Raw genomic sequence first — 22,178 nt, 5'->3', positions numbered from 1 at the left:
TGGATTTGGATTTACCCCTACAGTATTCCCTGCAGCTCAGTAATTTCCTCAGCACAATATTTCCAAGGAGAACGTTGACATTCTTAACTGAACTGCATTTTTAATCTAGCTAGCTGCCATAAACCTGGTATCTTTATTTACAGTAGGGGGCCGACAGAGTAAAAAAAATGCAATATGTCTACCTGGAGGCATTATGTACACAGATGGTGTACAGAACAGTCCCCAGATATGTCATTTCCTTTTTGGTATCCCCTGCAACAAAAATGTCATTTTTGATGATATACTCCCAAAGGGAAATCACATCTAAAGGGATACAGACCCTGACACTTTACTCATTGGAGTCTTGCAGGTGACTGATAATTATCCCATACAGATTCACTGAGCGGCAGTGGAAGCCCTTCAATTAGGGGCGCACGGGCCTTACCCCCCCTATCAATGCATTTGGCCCCCTAATCTTCATGCTGGGCGCCAGACACATGGAATTCAATGGAGGTTTTTTTTTAAGCACGTGATTAGAGCCAGAGGCTCTGATAGGCTTCAAAAAAGGGTGATAAAGTACCACCCCTCTGGGATGTAACGTGTATGGAACTACGTGAGTGTTGTGACATCACCCATACCCATCGTTGATACTTGTGTTTTCCTATGCCCAGTGGGGTTCTGTGCATTGAGGGTGCATTGGCGCCGCCCCTCCTTTCCATGCTGCCGCCTCCCTATCCATGCGCCCGGTGGCCCCTTTCAGTACGTCGGACACATGGATTCCTGTGGCGGGGGTGGGAGGGGGTATTTTTTTATTTTTATTTTTTAAGCACGTGATTAGAGCCAGAGGCTCTAATCGGCTTCAAAAAAGGGTGGGCTCGGGGTGCAGAGAGTGCGCTCTGATCCCACCCAATTGTGTGACCATAGCGAATGAATTTTCACTATCTTCACACTACAGTGCCTCCCTGCAGGAGGCAGGTCGGTGAGACCTGTTTCCCGATTGGCCAAAGTGCCAGTCAAACCTATTGGATGCCTAGTTGCACTTTGGCAAGTGGAGGAAGCTTGAGAGTAGCAGACGCCTCTGCCGCTGCTGCTGCCCTAGTATGGAGGAGAGTGGATGGAGACAGAGGATGCGAGTCTTCAGGTAATTACTGAACCTCCCATGGGGGTGGGGGGAACTAGACCTGTGAGCCCTGGGGGGGAGAGGGGTGTTCAAGTAACAGCAGCTATGAGCCATGAGCAGAGGGGTGTGTTTATTGCCAGGGTAAGTGGCTGCATTTGATGGGCACAATTGGCTGCATTTGATGGGCACAAATGGCTGCATATGATGGGCACAAGTGGCTGTATTTGACGGGCACAAATGGCTGCATATGATGGGCATAAGTGGCTGCATTTGACGGGCACAAATGGCTGCATTTGATGGGCACAAGTGGCTGCATTTGATGGGCACAAGTGGCTGCATTTGATGGGAACAAGTGGCTGCATTTTATGGGAACAAGTGGCTGCATTTTATGGGAACAAGTGGCTGCATTTGATTGGCACAAGTGGCTGCATTTGATGGGCACAAGTGGCTGCATTTGATGGGAACAAGTGGCTGCATTTTATGGGAACAAGTGGCTGCATTTTATGGGAACAAGTGGCTGCATTTGATTGGCACAAGTGGCTGCATTTGATGGGCACAAGTGGCTGCATTTGATGGGAACAAGTGGCTGCATTTTATGGGAACAAGTGGCTGCATATGATGGGAACAAGTGGCTGCATTTGATTGGCACAAGTGGCTGCATATACTGGGCACAAGTGGCCGCATATGATGGGGACAAGTGGCCGCATATGATGGGGACAAGTGGCTGCTTATGATGGGCACAAGTGGCTGCATATGATGGGCACAAGTGGCTGCAATTATTGATTTTCTTAATTGTCTGCGCTGCACTGCCTTTTATATATTCAAAAAAGGGTTGGCTCGGGGCACAGAGCATTGCGCTCCGAGCCCACCCAGTTGTGTGAGTGACAAGAGCGAATGAATATTTGCTTTTGTAATACTGATCCTCCTCCCGGCCAATCAGAAAGTGGGTCCTGAGACCCATCACCCGATTGGCTGAAAAGACAGGTGATCTTATTGTCCCTTTACCCCCTTCCTGTCCAGGCCAAGTTTCAGCTTTTAGCACTGTCACACTTTGAATGACAATTTCATGGTCATGCAACGCTGTGAAATTTTTGAATATGAAATTTTTATCATTTTTTTCGTGCAAATACAACTTTCTGTTGGTGGTATTTAATCACAACTGGGTTTTAATTTTTTGCTAAACAAACGAAAAAAGACCAAAAAATTGTTATCTTTACTTATCATGATAGAACCAGCTAGGCTACAGGTCATGCAGGCTAAACTGCCTAATATGTATATGTACTCTTATGAATTTTTATTATGCAATACCATGTTGTACCTATGTTTTTGTTATGTTGAATCTTCTCCAAACTGACATCAGCTAATTGTGTATTGATATTTTTAAACTTTGTATACGTCCACCAATTCACCGTATTGCAACCATATGCTTCATATAAAGTCCCGCCCTCTTGCCTCTTCGTTTTTTTAGATTAATAGGGATGGAAATACGTGGCCTTACCAGACCATAATTTCATTCAAAGTCCCAAATTCTTTTTTCCCCTTGTATTAAGGGATAAAAAATTGTTGAAGGGCAGAATGTGAGGGATAAAGAATTTCTGAAGGGCAGAATGAGGGGGATGAAGAACTGCGGAAGGACAGAATGAGAGGGATAAAGAATTTCTAGAGGGCAGAATGAGGGGGATGAAGAATTGCTGGAGGACCGAATGAGGGGGGCTGAAGAATTGCTGGAGGACAGAATGAGGGGGATGAAGAATTGCTGGAGGGCAGAATGTGGGGAGTACAGAATTACTGGAGGACAGAATGAGAAGGATAAATAATTGATGGAGGGCAGAATGAGGGGGCTGAAAAATTGCTGGAGAGCAGAATGTTGATAAAGAATTGTTGGAAGGCAGAATGAGAGGGATAAAGAATTACTGAAGGGCAGAATGAGGGGGATGAAGAATTGCTAGAGGACAGAATGCGAGGGATAAAGAATTGCTGGAGGGCAGAATGAGGGGATGAAGAATTGCTGGAGGACAGAATGAGGGGATGAATAATTGTTGGAGGACAGAATGAGGCGGGTGAAGAATTGCTGGAGGACAGAATAAGTGGGTTGAATATATGCTGGAGGGCAAAAAGAAGGGGATGAAGAATTTCTGGAGGACAGAATGAGGGGGATGAAGAATTGTTGTAGAACAAAATTACAGGAATTAATATATGCTGGAGGGCAAAAAGAAGGGGATGAAGAATTGCTGGAGGACAGAATGAGGGGGTTAAAGAATTGCTGGAGGACAGAATGAGGGGGATGAAGAATTGCTGGAGGACAGAATGGGGGGTTAAAGATATGCTGGAGGACAGAATGAAGGGGATAAAGAATTGCTGGAGGGCAGAAAGAGGGGGGTGTAGATATGCTGGAGGACAGAATGAGGGGGTGAATAATTGCTGGAGTGCAGAATGAAAGGAATAAAGAATTGCTGGAGGACAGAACGAGGGGGATGAAGAGTTGCTGGAGCACAGAATGAGGGGGATGAAGAGTTGTTGGAGCACAGAATGAGGGGGATGAAGAATTGCTGGAGGACAGAATGTGGGAATGAAAAATTGATGGAGGACAGAGTGAGGGGGGTGAAAAGTTGCTGATGAATGTGAACATAAACAACGGGGTGTGTATGATTCAGGGCCAGTTCACACCACATGCAGTCCAGTGCATTTTTCTGCATGAAAAATGCATGAAAAGTAGGTTATATGGTTGCCAATGACATAGTTCACACCAGTGCAGTCAGTTCCAGGGCTTTCCAGTTCCATAAAAAAAGAACATGCTGCCTTTTTCCTGCACTGGACTGTACCGGAACACAGTAAAATGCATCAAAAATGCACCAGGATGCACGGGAGCACATCAAAAACACACCGGACCCCAGTACAGTGAAAAAAACAGAAAAAAAGAAGAAAAAAAAGCATCTGGAATAAATCCGGAAACGCATCAAAAACATGTTACAAACGCACATGCAAAAACGCACCCAGCATGGATCTGGAGTGCATTTTTGTGGTGTGAACCAGCCCTAAGAGTTCTTGAAGGACTTCATTGTGGGGGATGAATACTGTATTCTGCTGACCTCCAGCCTCTATTAATGAACACTCTTATGTGCAGAATTTGCCCCATTCTATGACAGGCTGATCAGTTCTGGGGTACAAGGAGCACTTCCCCTCTTCCTTACCTGTACTGCCTGACGGTGAGGGCTTCCCCTGGTCTGAAGCTGAAGCCCGGCAGGTGGGTGCTCAGGTATTCATCCAATCTCTGCTCATCAAACCTGTGTTTAGCTCTCACTTCACTGGTATCAGTCTCCAGCTCTGCCATCTCACTCTCAAGTTTAAGGTAAAGTCCTCTTCTGATCTTTGTAACTCTTTAACTTCAACACAGTTTACTCTCTTGTAATTTTTTAACTGCAACTAAACTTTACTTTGGCTGTTCACATACCTCCCAACTCTTTGAGATGGGAATTAGAGACACCTTTTAGCGAAAGTATGTAGGCATAGGGCACACCCCTGCCACGCCCCCTTAAAGGAGACATCAAAAAAAATGATTAGTTAAACATACAAGTGCTTTTTTTACCACTACTATTCCTTTTTACTGTCTTTTAAAATTTACAAAGGCAGCAATTTAGAATTCGGATGTAAGGTTTAGCACTGGGAAACTTTCCCGGTGCCTCCATGGCAGCATTCCTGTGATAGAGCTCCACCCCGACTCCTCTCTCAGGACTAGTGAATAGCATAAATTAAAGGCATAGTCCCTCCCTCAACATTCTCCTTTTTCTCCTTTTTTTCCTCATACCTCTTGTGCCGGTGAAGAGTAGCAATACGTCTATACCTTTGCCTTTGGCAGCGTCCGCCGGGTTTAGCCTTTCCTGTGCGCAGTCCCTGTTCTTGGGCCGCTCACAGCACTGATAAGACTGGGAACCCCTCTGTGGATCTGTTGGGGTCTTCTCGTAGAGTTTTCTCACAGGAACGCAGTCTGCCATCTTATGTCATAATGAATACAGCGGAGTCGCAGAAGGATCAGCTCACATTTTCCAGACTGATGGTTTTTCTTTTTCTTTTTTTCTCTTGTACTCTCTCTCTCTCTTTCTACTTCCTTCTTATATGTTCTCTTATGATTGCCGGTATCGTATATTTGCCCTCTTAAAATTTATATATATTGCCCTCTATGTATAGGGGGCAGCGGGCGCGCTCCCCTTACTTTCCAATTGCTTTCCAGGCTACAGGTGGCTCTGTGGATCGGCGTCCTCACCGCCATACTGACACATGCGCAGTCCAGGGTTGGGGACACAATGCCGACTAGTGAGGGATCTGTATAGAGTCCTCGGCACCGATTGCTACTACGCATGTGCGGGCGCATGCGCTGATGCCTATTCGGCCGGCGGCCATCTTGGTTACTGGAAAAGTTTTGCTCTCTTTTTTTTTTCTAGGTCAGGTGGACTTTGGGATTAGCCCACCCACCTTGTTTTGTATTTAAAGGTCAGCTTGTAAGGGTGGTTGTGTGTGTGTGTGTGTGTATGTATGTGTATGTGTGTGTGTGTGTGTGTGTGTGTGTGTGTGTGTGTATATATGTGTATATATATATATATATGTGTGTGTGTGTGTGTGTGTGTGTGTGTGTGTGTATATATATATATATATATATATATATATATATGGATAAAAAGAAAAAGGGGGGAATAGGTGGGTTAGCCTATATATGGGTATATACAGTGGGGATCGAAAGTTTGGGCACCCCAGGTAAAAATGTGTATTAATGTGCATAACGAAGCCAAGGAAAGATGGAAAAATCTCCAAATGGCATCAAATTACAGATTAGACATTCTTATAATATGTCAAAAAAGTTAGATTTTATTTCCATCATTTACACTTTCAAAATTACAGAAAACAAAAAAATGGCGTCTGCAAAAGTTTGGGCACCCTGCAGAGTTAATATCTTGTACTGCCCCCTTTGGCAAGTATCACAGCTTGTAAACGCTTTTTGTAGCCAGCCAAGAGTCTTTCAATTCTTGTTTGAGGTATCTTTGCCCATTCTTCTTTACAAAAGTGTTCCAGTTCTTTGAGATTTCTGGGCTGTATGTCACGCACTGCTCTTTTAAGGTCTATCCATAGATTTTCAATAATGTTGAGGTCAGGAGATTGTGAAGGTCATGGCAAAACCTTCAGTTTACGCCTCTTGATGTAATCCCCCCGTGGATTTTGAGGTGTGTTTAGGATCATTATCCATTTGTAGAAGCCATCCTCTCTTTAACTTCAGCTTTTTCACAGATGGCATCAAGTTACCATCCAAAATTTGCTGAAATTTTATTGAATCCATTTTTTTTCTACTCGTGAAATGTTCCCTGTGCCACTGGCTGCAATACAACCCCAAAGCATGATTGATCCACCCTCATGCTTAGCAGTTGGACAGAGGTTCTTTTCATTAAATTCTGTGCCCTTTCTTCTCCAAACGTACCTTTGCTCATTCCGGCCAAAAAGTTCTATTTTAACCTCATCGGTCCACAGAACTTGTTTCCAAAATGCCTCAGGCTTGTCTATATGTTCATTTGCAAAGTTCAAACGCTGATTTTTGTGGTGATGACGTAGAAGAGGTTTTCTTCTGATGACTCTTCCATGAAGACCATATTTGTACAAGTATGTCTTTATAGTGGAATAGTGTACTACAACTCCAGTGTCTGCCAGATCTTTCTGGAGGGATCGTGCAGTCAAACGCAGGTTTTGAATTGCTTTTCTTACAATCCTGCGAGCTGTTCTGTCTGATATTTTTCTTGGTCTTCCAGATCTTGCTTTAACTTCCACTGTTCCTGCTGACTGCCATTTCTTAATTACATTCTGAACAGAGGATATTGACATCTGAAAACGCTTTGCTATCTTCTTATAGCCTTCTCCAGCTTTGTGAGCGTCAACTATTTTCAGTTTCAGTTTTCTAGACAACTGCTTAGAAGAACCCAAGGTGCTGATATTTGGGGCAAGGTCAGATGAGTCTGGCCATTTAAAACCTTTGAGATTGACATCACCTGGTCTTCCCAGACAATGATTGAGAACAATCCATGACACTGGCAGGTCTCAGCTTTGCAAAGGGGGCAGTGCATGCTATAAATTCTGCAGGGTGCCCAAACTTTTGCAGACGCTATTTTTTTGTTTTCTGTAATCTTGAAAGTGTAAATGATGGAAATAAAATCTAACTTTTTTTGACATATTATAAGAATGTCTAATCTGTAATTTAATGCCATTTGAAGATTTTTCCATCTTTCCTTGGCTTCATTATGCATATTAATACACATTTTTACCTGGGGTGCCCAAACTTTCGATCCCCACTGTATATATATATATATATATATATATATATATATATATATATGTTTGTATATATGTATGTATGGGTTATGTGTGTGTTTACAGTTATTCTTTTTTTTTCTCTCCCCACTCCCTGTCTTACTATATTTCCAAAGCCTTCTGCCCAACTACGCAATGAGTAATTCATCTCATAATAAAGATCCTCCTACTTCCATTAGGTATGAGGCCAACTGTACGCAAGTATAAAAAAAAAAGGGCGCTGCCTAAATCTAACATGGATTCCTTGCATTGTAGCCCTGCCCGCTCCAAGAGCACCAGAAAATCCTCAAGACACCGCGATGATGACAGCCCAGACCGCAGGTCCCATTCTTCACATCATAGGTCCCGTTCTTCATGCCCTAGGTCGAAGAGGTCAAGATCCAGAAGATGAGATCGGTCTCCCTCTCCTAGGGCTTATGCAAGGAAGAAGTGCTGGACATGTGGGGCTACGCCGCTACTGGACAAACTGGGTTTGTAAAGACTGCTTTAGAGACTATGCAGCCAACTGCGTGCTTGAAAGTCCGCAGGATGTGGATCTGCTAAAGCGGACAATGAAAGACTCATTCTTTGAGCTAGCGGCCCTGGTTCCTGCTCAGTCAGTCCCACAGACATCCCAGGTACAGGAGACAGATCATGAGGTCCCTGGTCCCTCAGCAGTTAGTACCCCTTTGCCTCCGTCAGGCCGGCCGGCTAAACAGTTACCACCTGAAGACCTCTCAGGGGACTTTTCAGAGGAACCAGAGCTTTCTGGGTTCAGTTATTCCTTGGTCCCACCATTCATCCAAGCAGTCAAGACTGCGATCGCCTGGGAGGATGCAGAGGAACTGCCTAAAAAATCTAAGAGCTTTTTCCCATTCCTCAAAAGGAAGCAGATTCTCTTCCCGCTGATGGGCGAGGTCATTCAGAATGAGTGGTCAAAAACCGATAAAACCTTTATTTGGGCCAGTTCAATACGCGTTACCCTTTACCGGAGATCGAAACTCAGTCACTAAACTCTATGCCGGTAGTAGACACAGCCTTTGTATGCCTTGCAAAGAATATCACCCCTCCAATGGAGGATTCCACTTCTTTTAAAGGCCCTCTAGATAGGCAGATCGATCTGGATCTTAAGAGGAGCTACTTGGCCGCAGGAGCAGCCTGTAAACCAGCCATTGTCCTCACTTCTGTGTCAAACACCATTAGGGCCTGGACAGACAACATCGAGATGGCCTTACGCCAGGATGTCCCCAAGGAAGACATAATTAAGGCCTTAGAAGAGCTTAGATTATCAGCAGATTTCGTCGGAGAAGTAGCCATCGACATCATTAGGTGTTCAGCCAGATCTATGCTGCACTCTTTAATGGTGAAGAGAGCCTTGTGGCTGAAACCCTGGACGGCTGATCTAGCTTCCAAACAGAACTGGTGCAAGATCCCATTTGATGGGAAAGCACTATTCGGAGATAAGTTGTGACAGTGGAGAAATCCGGCATGCTCCCCCAGGACAGAAGGATGCAAAGATCCAGAGGAGGTTCTTCTAGGTTCCGCCAGTTGAACCCAAGGGATTTCAGACAATCGAGGCACTTTAGAGATAACAGAAGGCCTTGAAAGGGCACCCAGGCATCCTTTCTGAGCAGGAAGAATAAAGCCCTTACGGCTCCACAGGAACAGAAGCAGTCTTTTTGATGCCAGATTAGCCCAGACACTCCTGGTAGGAGCCAGACTAAGGTCTTTTGTTGCCAGGATCCCTGGGTTCTGTCAACAATCCAGTGGGGACACTTTTAGAGTTTTTCTCATCCTCCACCTAGCACATCTTTCAAAAAAACTGAGATTCCATCCTCTCCGCTGAAGGCTCAAGCTCTAATACGTTTCATAACATCTCTCCAGCTTCAGGGGGCGGCATTTCTCCCAGGGTATTCACCAAGATATTGATATCTGCTCTGGCCCCCTTGCGGGAGACAACATTAGACAACATTCTCCTGCTAGAAAGCAGTCTGGAGCAGTTGGTATATCACTGGGAGATCCTTCTACAGTCCCTAAGAGATCTAGGGTGGCTGATAAACTTTGACAAGAGTCAACTAACACCGACTCGGCGGATGATCTTTCTGGGTGCAATGTTCGACACTCAGGAGGGGACAGTGTAGTTACCTCCTCCGAAGGCAGAGATCATCATCCAGAGAATGTTCAAAATCATCCGGAGCCCGTATTTGACGGCGTCACAATGCCTGAGCCTCATTGGCACAATGTCTTCCTGCTTCCCCCTGATTCCTTGGGCCCATTGGCACTTGAGATATTTCCAGACTGTTTTCTTGGCACAGCAGAAGAAACAGCGTCTCTCTCAGACGATCCTGCTGACGGGAGTAATGCGCAGGAGTCTCCACTGGTGGACAGTTCCAGAGAACCTCTCCAAGCCTCATAACCTTGGCTCCCTCTCCTGGATCACAGTTACATCTGACGCAAGCGGACATGGCTGGGGAGCCCATTGCAGGGGAACCAGGATACAGGGAAGATGGTCATGTTCCACCCAGGGGGTGGTATCCAATATATTGGAGATGAGGGCAGCATTCCTGGCACTGACTTCTTTTGCATGTCAAATCAGAGGCCAGTGGATACTCCTATGCCTGGACAACAGGGCAGCTGTCACATATCTGCAGAAGCAGGGAGGCACCAGCAGCAGATCATTCCTCATAGAGGTAGAGCCGATCATGCTCTGGGCAGAGAAGAACCTCATGGACCTCAGAGCAATGTACCTTCCAGGCAAGTTAAACATGGAAGCAGACTCACTGTCAAGGAACTTCCGGGACAACAGCGAGTGGGCCCTCCATCCCCATGTCTTCCATCAGATAGCCAGCCTGTGGGATCCCCCTCAGGTAGATCTGTTTGCCACTCCGGGGAACGTGAAACTGGCCAGATTCTTCTCTCGCCTGCCACATACACAAGCAAAGGCAGTGGATGCCCTGTCATGCCCCTGGAGGGTCACCACGGCATATGCCTTTCCTCCCGGCCATTAATATTCAAGTTCCTCCTGAGGCTCCTCAGAGAGTCAGTTCAAGTGGTAGCGGTACTTCCGTATTGGCCAAAGAGACCCTGGTTTCCTCTAGCCATGTGTCTCATCGTGAGCTCTCCGATCAGGATCTCTCCTTTCTCTCAACTTCTGTCGCAGGGCAATCTAGTTAATCCAAACCCGCAGAAGTTGGATCTTCGAATTTGGAAATTGAGAGGCGAAAGTTTGAGGCCTTAGGGTGTTCCCCAGGCATCATATCAACCCTGCTAAAAGCCAGAAAACCTGCAACTAATGCTATTTATTCAAGAATCTGGAATAAGTTCTTGTCATTTGCTGCTGGTAATAACTTTGATCCAATCCTTCCCTCCACGTCCAATATTTTGGGTTTTCTTCAGACAGGTCTTGACCTGGGGCTTGATCTAAGCTCCCTCAAAGTGTAGGTAGCAGCAATTTCTGCAGCAACAAATAGAAGATGGACAGAGGATCCTTTGGTGGTCACTTTCCTCAGAGGAGTATTAAAGATTCACCCTCCTGTCAGACGATCGTTTCCTAAATGGGCTTTGTCCCTAGTCCTTGAAGTTCTATCTGACCATCCCTTTGCTCCATTAGAACAAGTAGCAATATGTAATTTAACACTGAAAATGGCTTTCCTGCTAGCCATTACATCTGGCAGAAGAATTTCGGAACTTCACTCTTTAGGGATAGGTGATGACCATATCTCCTTCTTCCCAGGCAGCGTGGAACTTTGTGCCCTTCGGGGGTTCACACCTAAGGTCGCTACTACAAGCCACCTGTTGGAACCTTGGGAACTACCAGTTTTTACAGATGAAGACTCAGAGTCTTGTCACGAGCTGGACATCTCCAGAGTGCTCAGAGCTTACCTAGAAGCCAGTGGACCCTTCAGAAAATCTGAGAGACTTTTTATTGTACCGTTCGGTAGATACAGAGGAAAAGAAGCTTCCATCAGAATTCTGGCATCTTGGGTTGTAAAGCTGATCCAGAAGGCCTACAGAGTGAAGAATATGGAGCCTCCATCCAAAGTGAATGCTCATTCTACAAGGGCAGTCTCAGCTTCCTGGGCAGCAAGGGCTAATGTTTCATTGGAGATGGTTTGCAGGGCTGCCACCTGGTCTTCTCACCATACTTTTCTCAGACACTACCATATTGATCCAGGAGCTCTCACAACTGTTGAGTTCGGAAGGAGAGCTGCAATGCCTGCAATGTCCTTTTCTGATTAAATACTTATTAAGCATTATCCCACCCTTGTCAGCTAGTTATTTATCACATGTATGCTGCCATGGAGGCACCAGGAAAACGGAAAACATTGTATCATACTTACCATAATTTTCCTTTCCTGGTGCCTATCCATGGCAGCATACGCTCCCACCCTTGGTATTCTATATTAAAGAGAATGTTGGGGGAGGGACTATGCATTTAATTTATGCTAGTCACTACTCCTGAGGGAGGAGTCAAGGCAGAGCTCTATCACAGGTATGCTGCCATGGATAGGCACCAGGAAAGGAAAATTACGGTATGATACAATTTTCAGTTTTTTGAGATATAATAGGTGTATTTTTTATACAACTATATAGATCAGACCAAAATGAGGGACAAATGAGGAGGAAAGAGGGACAGAGGGACTTTGTTCCAAATCAAGGACAGTTGGCAGCTATTCTGTTAATAAACCTCGACTAAACAAAGCCAGTTTAGTACACCAATGCAGAGGGAGGAGGCTTCAGCGGCCATATTGGAAGCTGCCTTTTATTTCAGTCATCTTTAATAACACGTATTAGTTGTGGTGTTTAGTGTAATGGTAGAAGTTGCACTAAATGGTAATACATATGAATGATGCGACCTAGATGGGGAGATGATCATCCTTGTCCCCTGTCTTCCCTTGGATTTAAGGTTAGGCGCCAACATTGGGCCGCATTGTAAGTTACACACCTTTATACCTTTATTTTGAGAGATTTTTCTCCATCTAAAGGATATCCTATATATTCATAGATATTTTTGATTTAATTTCAGAGCATTTACTCCTGATGATTGGTATGAGCCATGAAACGTGCGTCGAGTTATATGAGTTAAATCGAACTGATGCTTTGACAAGTTTGGCTCACCATGAGCAATCGATTTTTATATTCATTGTATTTATATAAATGGATGAGTGTTTTCATGTAATTGTCATGCTGATTATGTTTTACCTTACTCTGTTTAATAAATATGTATTTTTACAAGTATATTATAGTAAATGGTGTCCTTTTAGATTGACACTCTCTATAGTTTGATAGGTTATTAATATATAATTGTATTAAATAATTTGATTAAGGTATCCATTCAAGTAACCTGCCTAACTCAAAGTCCCAATTTTCCTTTACTTTTCTGCTGCTTGGTAGTATATATGAATGACTGGCGTTTGTGTAGCAAGGTCTCTGGCCTGGTCCAGTCTAATGAGAACTCTACCTGCGAAAGATTGCAGACATCCTTCTGTATGTGGTGGGTTGTGAGGCATAGCGGGTGCAAGGTGGACAAAGTTATTGGGCACCAGACACTTCTTGGATGCTCTCTGCCAGATATATATTTATTGAATAAAAAAGAGAATAGCACTTACAAACAGGGCAGTGAATCCCAGTGCCTGGTATTTAAGCATGTGTTTACAGAGACAACAGTGGCCGCGGGTAACGTCACATGATTTCCTTCCGTCCGTACACGTTACTTCCCAGGGGACGAGACTTCGTCAGTGGATGCCTGACACACATCATAACCTGGCAGTGAACTAGAGAGCCCAGTAGTGGCACGGGAGCCAGTGTGTGTGGCAGAGTGTGGAGGAGCAGTGAGTAGAGATGGCTTCCAGCAGGGAGGTGGAGGAGCTGCATATCCGGATCAGAGAGCGGTAAGATTAGCCGAGGAGAGTACAGAGAAAGCAGGACACACACAGGAGCAAGATAGACAAGATAAGTGCTGAGGTGGTGGACTCCAACCCATACAGGTACAAGGACCATATGGGCTGTACATCCTATAATAACACAGTGACACCACCAGCTCAGATCACCCTGAGATCTTGAGGTCACCCTAGGGTTGCCACCTCAGACCTTTAAACCCAAACACATATTAATTAAACAGGTTCTGAAGCTAATTTAATGCAGATAAGGCATTAAGTGACTTTACCCCCTTCCTAACCAGGCCATTTTTTGCAATACAGCACTGCGTTGCTTTAACTGACGATTGTGCGGTTGTGTGACTCTACCCAAATAAAATGGATGTCCTTTTTTTCCCACAAATAGAGCTTTCTTTTGGTGTTATTTGATCACCCCTGCATTTTTTATTTTAAGACCGCCAATTTTGAAAAAAAAAAACTATTTTTTTTACTTTATGCTATAAAAGAAAACCCAACAAAACAAATGTAAAAAATCTAATGTATTCATCAATTTAGGCCAATATATATTCTGCTACATATTTTTGGTAAAAGAAACCCCAATAAGCGTATATTGATTGGTTTACACAAAAGTTATAGTGTCTACAAACTATGGGATATATTTATGGATTTTTTTTTTACTAGTAATGGCGGCGATCAGCGATTTTTAGCGGGACTGCGACATTGCGGTGGACAAATCTGAGACTAATGGCGCGTACACATAACCGGACTTTCCGGCAGATTAGGTCCGACGGTCTTCCCGACGGACTTTTCAGTGGAGTTCCGACAGACCTCCGAATGAACGGACTTACCCACACATGATCACTCCAAAAGTCTGCCCGTTTAGAACGTGGTGACGTACAGCATGTATGGCGGGACTAGAAAAAGGAAGTCCAAAACCCAGTACACCACCCTTTTGGCTCCTTCTGCTGATCGCATGTTTATCTCGTGTTAGTAGAAGTTTGGTTAGAGACGATTCGCGCTTTTCAGACTCCAGCTTATTCCGATCATTTTACTGCGGTTCAGTTTGTGCTTGTGGGGTTTGTATCTGGTTTTCAGTGTGTGTTGTTCAGTTTGTACCTGTATATAAGGGCGTTCTGGTCCGCTCGTTCCTGTTCTTCAGCTCGCTCTTCACAGGCCTTGCTGTTCTTCAGTGCATTCGTGGAAGTTTGTTCTGACCAGCCGACCATTTCGAAGCCATGGTACGTGGACATACTCGTTCTCGAGTTCGTGCTGTGTGGGGGCTTGGTGTTGCTGTTAATAATTTGGCCCGAGCCCGGTCCATGAACAGAGCAAGGAGGAGTTCATGGACCAGCGTGACCAATTCTCACACATGCCTTTGCTTCGTGAGATCCAGGAGAATAATCCTGAGGATTTCAGGAATTATCTCAGGATGACGGACCCTGTTTTTCACATCTGTTGGCTTTGCTGATCCCTTATATCAGCAGGCAGGATAGCTGCATACGGAAATCACTCCGGAGCAGAGGCTAGTTACCAAGTTGCGGTACTTGGTGACTGGGAGAAGCCTGCAGAACCTCAAGCTCTCGACAGGCATCTCCCCCCAGGCTCTGGGGATCATTATCCCTGAGACCTCGTCTGCCATAATTCAGATCCTGCAGAAGGACTATATTAAGGTAAATTTTATGCTTTAACATTACATTATATGTATTTAATGTTTGCTAATGTATTGCATTTATTTCATCATTACCTAATTGCCATGATTGGAATATGCTGTGAATGTCCCCTTTATCCTCATGCATGCTGGAAGCTTTTTTAAGACTCCTTTTTTTTGGCCTACATGCATATTTGCCTTCACTAACCTCCCCAGCGTGCTATCCTGGGCCCATATACACCTATAGCCTAGTCCCTTTAACAATGTATATTGCCAGCTCCATTGTACTGCTTTCCCTTAAAATGTGTCCTTACATTCATTTATAACCCTCCCTCACCCCCTAAAATGTGTCCAAATGTAATGTGTGTCCTTAAATTCATTTATAACCCTCCCCAACCCACTCATACAATTTTATCAATGGGCCATCAGAGGGGGTGAGGAATCTGATAAGTGGGCCTTATATTTTTGTCTTTTTAAATACTCCTTCAAATAAATGTTATACTGATGTTGTGCAAGAATGTTTTTGTGTAATCTGCTTGCCATGTTATGTGCAAAAGTACTTATATTTCTTTTTCTTGTTTGACTCCATAGTTTCCTTCAACGCCACAGGAATGGCAGACTGTGGCCTCTCATTTTGCCGACCGTTGAGACTTTCCCAACTGTGGAGGGATAATAGATGGGAAACATGTACACATTGTGCCACCACCCCATTCGGGGTCTTACTATTACAACTACAAGGGGTTTAATAGTGTTGTGTTGATGGCAGTGGTGTCGGCACAATATTAATTAATGTATGTGGTCGTGGGGAAGAATGGCCGGATGTCGGATGGAGGAGTCTTCGCCCAGATGAAGTTCTACCAGCGTCTCCAGACTAGTGGCCTGGCATTGCCACCTGATGCAGATAACGTGGAAGAACTCCCCTTTGTCTTCATTTCAGATGAAGCCTTCGGTCTGGGAGAGCACCTGATGAGGCCATTCCCCCAAAGGACCCTCACCCCGGAGAGGAGGGTTTTTAACTACCGGCTGGCCAGAGAAAGAAGAGTTGTGGAGAATACCTTCTGGATAATGACCAGCCAGTTCTGCCTGTTTCTGACAGCAATCAATATGGCTGACTACAACATAAACCACATCATCCTGTGCTGTTGCGTCCTACATAATTTTTTAAGAAACATTCTCACAATTATCGTTCTTCAGTTGGGCCTGAGGCCGGACTTATTCCTGATTCTTCCCTGACAGGCCTGGATACTGGCCGTACTGGCTTGGCTCCCAAAACGCCTGTCAAGTTCAGGAGAGATATGCCAATTATTTTATGGGTAGGGGGGCCATTGCAATGCCAAAAAATGTTTAAAATGTATCTTAATTAAAAATGTTTTTGCTGCTAAATACTAGAGTTTGATTTCTTGCTTGCTTTTCTTTTTGGCTGTCTCTTAGGTTCTACTAGTGCACATGTAGTGCCAAGTGGATTTCCCTTTAGTAAATAAGCCCCATTGTCACTGTAAACACAAAATTACTTACAGAACTGGTATTGTGTATTGAAAGAAGAAGCCACACATTGTTGTCTTTTAAAATGTTTACTCTGTGCACATGTGCACATTCACACATTCACACATTCACACATTTAAAATCTGGTTAAACGTTATTTTTGCTTTTTCACAATATTTTTTGGGGGTTTTCGATTTTTTACTCTATATAATTTAGATTTTTTTTTAGAAACAGGCATGTTTTAAAACATAACATACACAACTCTGGAACTTACAAAGTTCAACATATAAAACTTGAAAGCAATATCAGACGTTATAGTGTCAAAAATGTCTTGATATTGCCTTCATCAGACGGAGTGATGTCACCCCTGTAAAAGCCAAATTTTGAAGATACACAAAATTGGGAGTCCAAATGGGTAATGTCAACATCTTGCTATCTCCTATCATGGGGGATCAATGGACATGTTTTGTGGGTGCAATCCCTTCTTCTCACCTACTAGCGTTATGAGGAAGGGGTTGCACCCACAAAACGCATACATTGAGATCCCCTGATGGCAGATAGCACATGTTGACACATCGTGTGCATCTTCAAAATTTGGCTTTTAAAATGTAAAAAAAACTTAAAATCACAGAATGTGGTCATCTAAAAAGGAAATGAAGAACATGATCGATTTTGTTTTAGGGAAAAAGGTATTAGATTCTCCCCAAAACATCTATCAGGTTCTTCATTTGCTGCTGCATGATGTCCAGGCGATTGTGCATTGCATCGATCTCCCCATTTCAGGCCATGATCTGCGCAATGAGTCTTTGGGCGCTTTCACTTGTAAATGGTTCCGCTGCTTCCCCTTCCACAACCAGAACATCACCTAAAATTGATGTAAAAATATGTATTTAGAAATATGCAGGCATACATAAATTCCCTGAAGCTGGGGTGTCAGACTCTCACCTAGTGGGGTGCCCATGTCGCCCACTTCCTCCACCTCTCCTTCCTTGTAATCTTCAGGGGGAGGGGGCTGGGGCTTTATTGCCATTCAGGCTGGTGAGGTTGGGGGTCCCTGGGATCCTGTTGTCTGAGTCTTTTCTCCCCTATGAGAATGAAACAAAAGGTATACTTAGCACACAGATTTTTGAGTCCAGAAACAGCAATATGAAACATTGCTTAGAAGTGGTGTACAATTGTCTATTTGGGAAGAGATCCAAGTTGAAGACATGATTCAAATTCCCTTTTAAACAAACTGAAATACTTACCTTTTTTGGCCACGTTTCACAGATGGAGACACCCCAAGTATGCCCTGGAGCACCTGTGTGGGTTACCCTAAAAAATGTTCTCTGGTGTCCCACACTAGTGAGTCCTGATGTGTAAACAGCTGCTGAGTGTCCTCTCCTTACATTCCACTGAATCAAGTTTTTAAAATTCATTCTAATTTCCAAGACATCTACACAACAATATCCTAAACTTCTTTTAATAGGACAAATTAGCATGACTAAAATTTAGGTATAACCCAGTACCAGAACGATGTTTCCTACAAACAATGTTTCTATAAATGATTTTTTCTACGAACGACTGCCCAGGAACATGAATGTAGCCATTTCAAACTGTACAATAGTAAAGAAAAGCACATGGAACAGCAGCTGCAGTAATTACAGTCAGTGTATTGTGTCATCTGCACAGTGTGCACTTGTGTGCACAAAGCTACCCCAATTGCTGGTGTTCTCATAGTAATAATACTACAGGCAGGCAGTTGATTCTGCTAGCTGCAGTATAATCAGTATATACGTCCCAGCTTTGTGCAGCTACATCTCCCTGCAGACCATTAGTATGTCTGGAAGGTCAACAAGGAGAGGCAGACAGTCACAAGCCAATAAAAGAGGGCAAGCAGGCTCTGTGTCTAGAGGCAACAGTGCTGGTCGTGGAAACGGTGCATCCCCATCAGCATGTGGCCATGGGACAAGCTTGTCCTTATTTTCGGCAGCTGGACGTGTTGAGCCGCAACATGCCGAAGACTTGGTAGAGTGGATGACCAAGTAGTCTTCATCCTCCTCATCCTCTCTCACCCAGGCTCAGGGTACTGGCAAAGCATCTGCCAACGCGGCCTCTTCCCTCGTCTCTTCCCTCATCTCAGTGGCATCAGTCACTCCTTCCCTAACCCAACCATGTCCTCCTGAGGAGTCCCCCGAACTGTTTGAGCACAGTGTTGGGTACATGCTCCAGGAGGATGCCCAGCGTTTTGAAGGCTCTGATGATGATACTGAGTTAAAGGAAGGCAGTAACGTGAGCCCAAAGAGAGGGGATGCCCAAAAAGGACAGCAATCTGGCAGTCATGTTCCCCCCAGCTGCAGCATACTGCCAGGTTTGCTCCAGTGATGAGGAGGGAGGGGATGATGAGGTCACTTACTCCACGTGGGTGCCTGATAGGAGGAGGAGGAGGCACATCTCCAACGAGGCAGGATGCCCTCCAGGGGACAGCTTAAGGACAGCACACCAACTGCATCACACCGCAGAGCTCCGCATGTGCAGGGCGCTGCCTCTGCGCGTTATTCCAAAAGTGCTTAGGTGTGAGCCTTTTTTGAGATGAGTGCATCAGATCGCACCGCTGCTATTTGCAACATATGCCTCATGCGTATCTCGCGTGGCCAAAACATCAGCCGCTTGGGCACCATATGCTTGACCAGACATATGTCGACCTGCCATGCAGTTAGTTGGCAAGCGTACCTAAAAGACCCACACCAAAGAAAATATTTTTTCTGAGGTCCTTCAGAAGGGGTTGAGGGGCCAGCTTGCTGAAAACAGCCATATATATGAGCAAGCCCCTACTCCTCCTCCTCCTCCTGCCACAAGTCCACCACCAGAGGCACAGCCTCCAAGAAAGGCTGCAGGGAAGCGTGGAGGGAAGGCTGCAGCGAAGAGAAGAAAGTGATGGCCTGGGTTCAGTCTGGTCTAACAGAAGACTCAAGCTGTGGTAGTACCACAGCCTGAGGACAGATATGTAATCTGCTGCTTGTCCTGATCTCTGGGATTCCTGGACCAGATTTTGCTCCCCGATTATATGGACTCCTCAAGATCCCAATTTTGTTTATCACTGACTTGATGTGTGCCCTGGGGGCCAAAAGGCTTCACAAATTCCAAAGGTTTCTCGAGTGTTGACTTCCTCTTTATTTTGTGAACCAGAATAAATGGATATTTTATTTTCACTAAATACTTTCCTATGTGTTTTTATTCAAAAAAGACTATGGGGGTTTATTTACAAAAGCAAATCCACTTTGCACTACTTGGAAGTGCAGTTGCTGTAAATCTGAGGGGTAGATCTGAAATGAGGGGAAGCTCTGCTGATTTTATCATCCAATCATGTACAAGCTAAAATGCTGTTTTTCATTTTCCTTGCATGTCCCCCTCGGATCCACAGCGACTGCACTTTCAAGTGCACTTCCATTGCAATTTCAAGTGCACTTTGCACTTGCAGTTTGCAAATGATTTTGCCTTTCGCAAATAACCCCCTATGTCAAATTAACAAGGGACACCAACCTCCTTAAGGTTAAGAAAAAATACAAGTTAACCCTTTCATGACTAAGCCTATTTCTGACATTTGGTGTTTACAAGTTAAAATCCCTATTTTTTGCAGGAAAAACTACTTAGAATCCCCAAACATTATATATATATTTTTAGCAGAGAATCTAGAAAATAAAATGGCGATTGTTGCAATATTTTATGTCACACAGTATTTGTGCAGCGGTGTTTTAATTTTTTGGGAAAAGGGACACTTTCATGAATTTAGAAAAAATGAAACAGTAGTTATCGCAATTTTTTTGTATAATGTGAAAGATGATGTTACGCCGAGTAAATAGATACCAAACATGTCATGATTTATAATTGCACACACTTGTGGAATGGCGACAAACTTTGGTACTTAAAAATCTCCATAGGCGACACTTTTTTTACAGTTACCAGGTTAGTTACAGAGGAGGTCTAGTGCTAGAATTATTGCTCTCGCTCTGAGGATTGTGGCGATACCTCACATGTGTGATTTGAACACCGTTTACATATGCGGGCGCGACTTCCGTATTTCTTTGCTGCCCGAGCTCACGGTGACGGGGGCGGTTTGAATTTTTTTTTCTTATTTATTTTATTTATTTTTATATGATTAAATTGTGTTTTAAAAAAAAAAAAAAATTGATCACTTTTATTGCTGTCACAAGGAATGTAAACATCCCTTGTGACAGTAATAGGTGGTGACAGGTACTCTTTATGGAGGGATCGGGGGTCTAAAAGACCCCAAATCCCTCCTTTGCACTTCAAAGTATTCAGATCACCGAAAATGGTGTATCTGAATACTGTATATTTTTTTTAATCCGGCGCCATTGGCAGCCGAGTAAACAGGAAGTGACGTCATGGCGGGCTTCCGTGTTTACATCAAGGACACTGGCTTTGTTCCAGTCACTAGCCGCCGGAAGAGCCGGATCGCCGATCGGCTCTCTGGTGCCACCGGGAGGTCTGGTAAGAGCGGCTGGAGGTGGCGGGAGGGGGGGACATCCTCTCCCACTCCTCTGGGATAACAACCGAGCGCCTTTTAGCCGCACCGGTTGTTATCCTTGGAAAGTCGATCGCCAGCTTTAAACAACGTTATAGGGATGATGCCTGCAGCTGTGGGCATCATTCCGGTATAACCCCCAGAAGCCGAGTATGCACATCTGCGTACGCTCGGCGGGAAGGGGATAATAATACTGTGGTAACTTGAAACTCAAAAAAACTAATTATATGGAGATCACTAGAAAATCATTTTTAAATAATTGTAAAATAAATATCAATGAAATAAAAAATTATAAAAGATGAGTATAAAAAACAATTGTAAACATTATCGGGCTTTTAAAAACTAGAATATTAGTCATGAGATGAGGATAAATAATGAAGAAACAAGTTTGTGAGAACTCTGTGTGAATATGAGCAGCAAAACAACTTCATTCTTCTAGCATTCTAAAGAAGAAAAGAATGCACTGTATTAAAAGATCACAGAATTAGCAGTGTGAGGAATGTGCTAGCTTCAATACGAACGCTAGTTTTACCACACCGAGCGCTTCCGTCTTGTACTTGCTTCAGAGCATGCGTCGTTTTTGGTCCGTCGGACTAGCACACAGACGAACAGTTTTCCCGATAGAAATTTGAGTCCGTCGGACAGATTTGAAACATGTTCTATTTCTAAGTCAGTCTGAGTCTGCTGGAGCCCACACACGATCGTAATATCCGACGGATTGATTCCGTCTGACCTTTTCTGCTGGAAAGTCCGGTCATGTGTATGTGGCATTAACGACACTTTTTGGGACCAGTGACACTAATACAGTAATCAGTACTAATAAAAATGCACTGTCATTGTACAAATGACACTGGCAGGGGAAGGGGTTAACACCAGGGGCAATCAAAGGGTTAAATATCTTCTCTATTAGAGCTTTCTAACTGTGGGGGATGTGCTTTGACTAAGGCCCCTTTCACACTGAGGCGCTTCTAAACTGCCAGTAAAACACTGAGCACTTTTGAAGAGCTTTTCAGGTGCTTTTGAAGAGTTCTCCATTCATTTCAATGGAAAGGGGCATTTTTCACTGCCCTGCCAGCGCACTGCCCCAGTGTGAAAGCATTCATTTTTTTTTTTTTTTACTTTTTAAATTCTTTCTTTTTATTCTTTTTCATATTGCAAAAATTAAAAACATACAGCGACATAGAGTAGCATATAATATTGCAAGTTACAAAAACATTATATTTA

The 22,178-nt window shown here is 44.1% G+C and overlaps 1 protein-coding gene across 4 annotated transcripts in view; it reads right to left on the bottom strand.

Annotated features, from left to right (window-relative positions):
• LOC143996476 (acyl-CoA dehydrogenase family member 11-like) overlaps nucleotides 1-4,567 on the bottom strand; it is a 116,333-nt gene extending 111,766 nt beyond the window's left edge. For 2 of the 4 annotated variants that reach the window (XM_077491535.1, XM_077491536.1), the window contains exon 1: nucleotides 4,291-4,566. In XM_077491535.1, the coding sequence (XP_077347661.1) occupies nucleotides 4,291-4,430 (140 nt within the window). In that variant the 5' untranslated portion in view covers nucleotides 4,431-4,566. Of the gene's footprint in view, nucleotides 1-4,290 lie in introns of all 4 variants that reach the window. The other 2 variants (XM_077491538.1, XM_077491537.1) reach the window with 2 other exon arrangements.
• Between the last annotated feature and the right edge of the window lie 17,611 nt (nucleotides 4,568-22,178).

This window comes from Lithobates pipiens, unplaced genomic scaffold (genome assembly GCF_037356315.1).
Source record: "Lithobates pipiens isolate NorthernLeopardFrog02 unplaced genomic scaffold, aLitPip1_a1.2 Scaffold_19, whole genome shotgun sequence".
In the NCBI taxonomy this organism is placed as follows: domain Eukaryota; kingdom Metazoa; phylum Chordata; class Amphibia; order Anura; family Ranidae; genus Lithobates; species Lithobates pipiens.
This window is presented reverse-complemented; position numbering and strand designations above follow the sequence as displayed.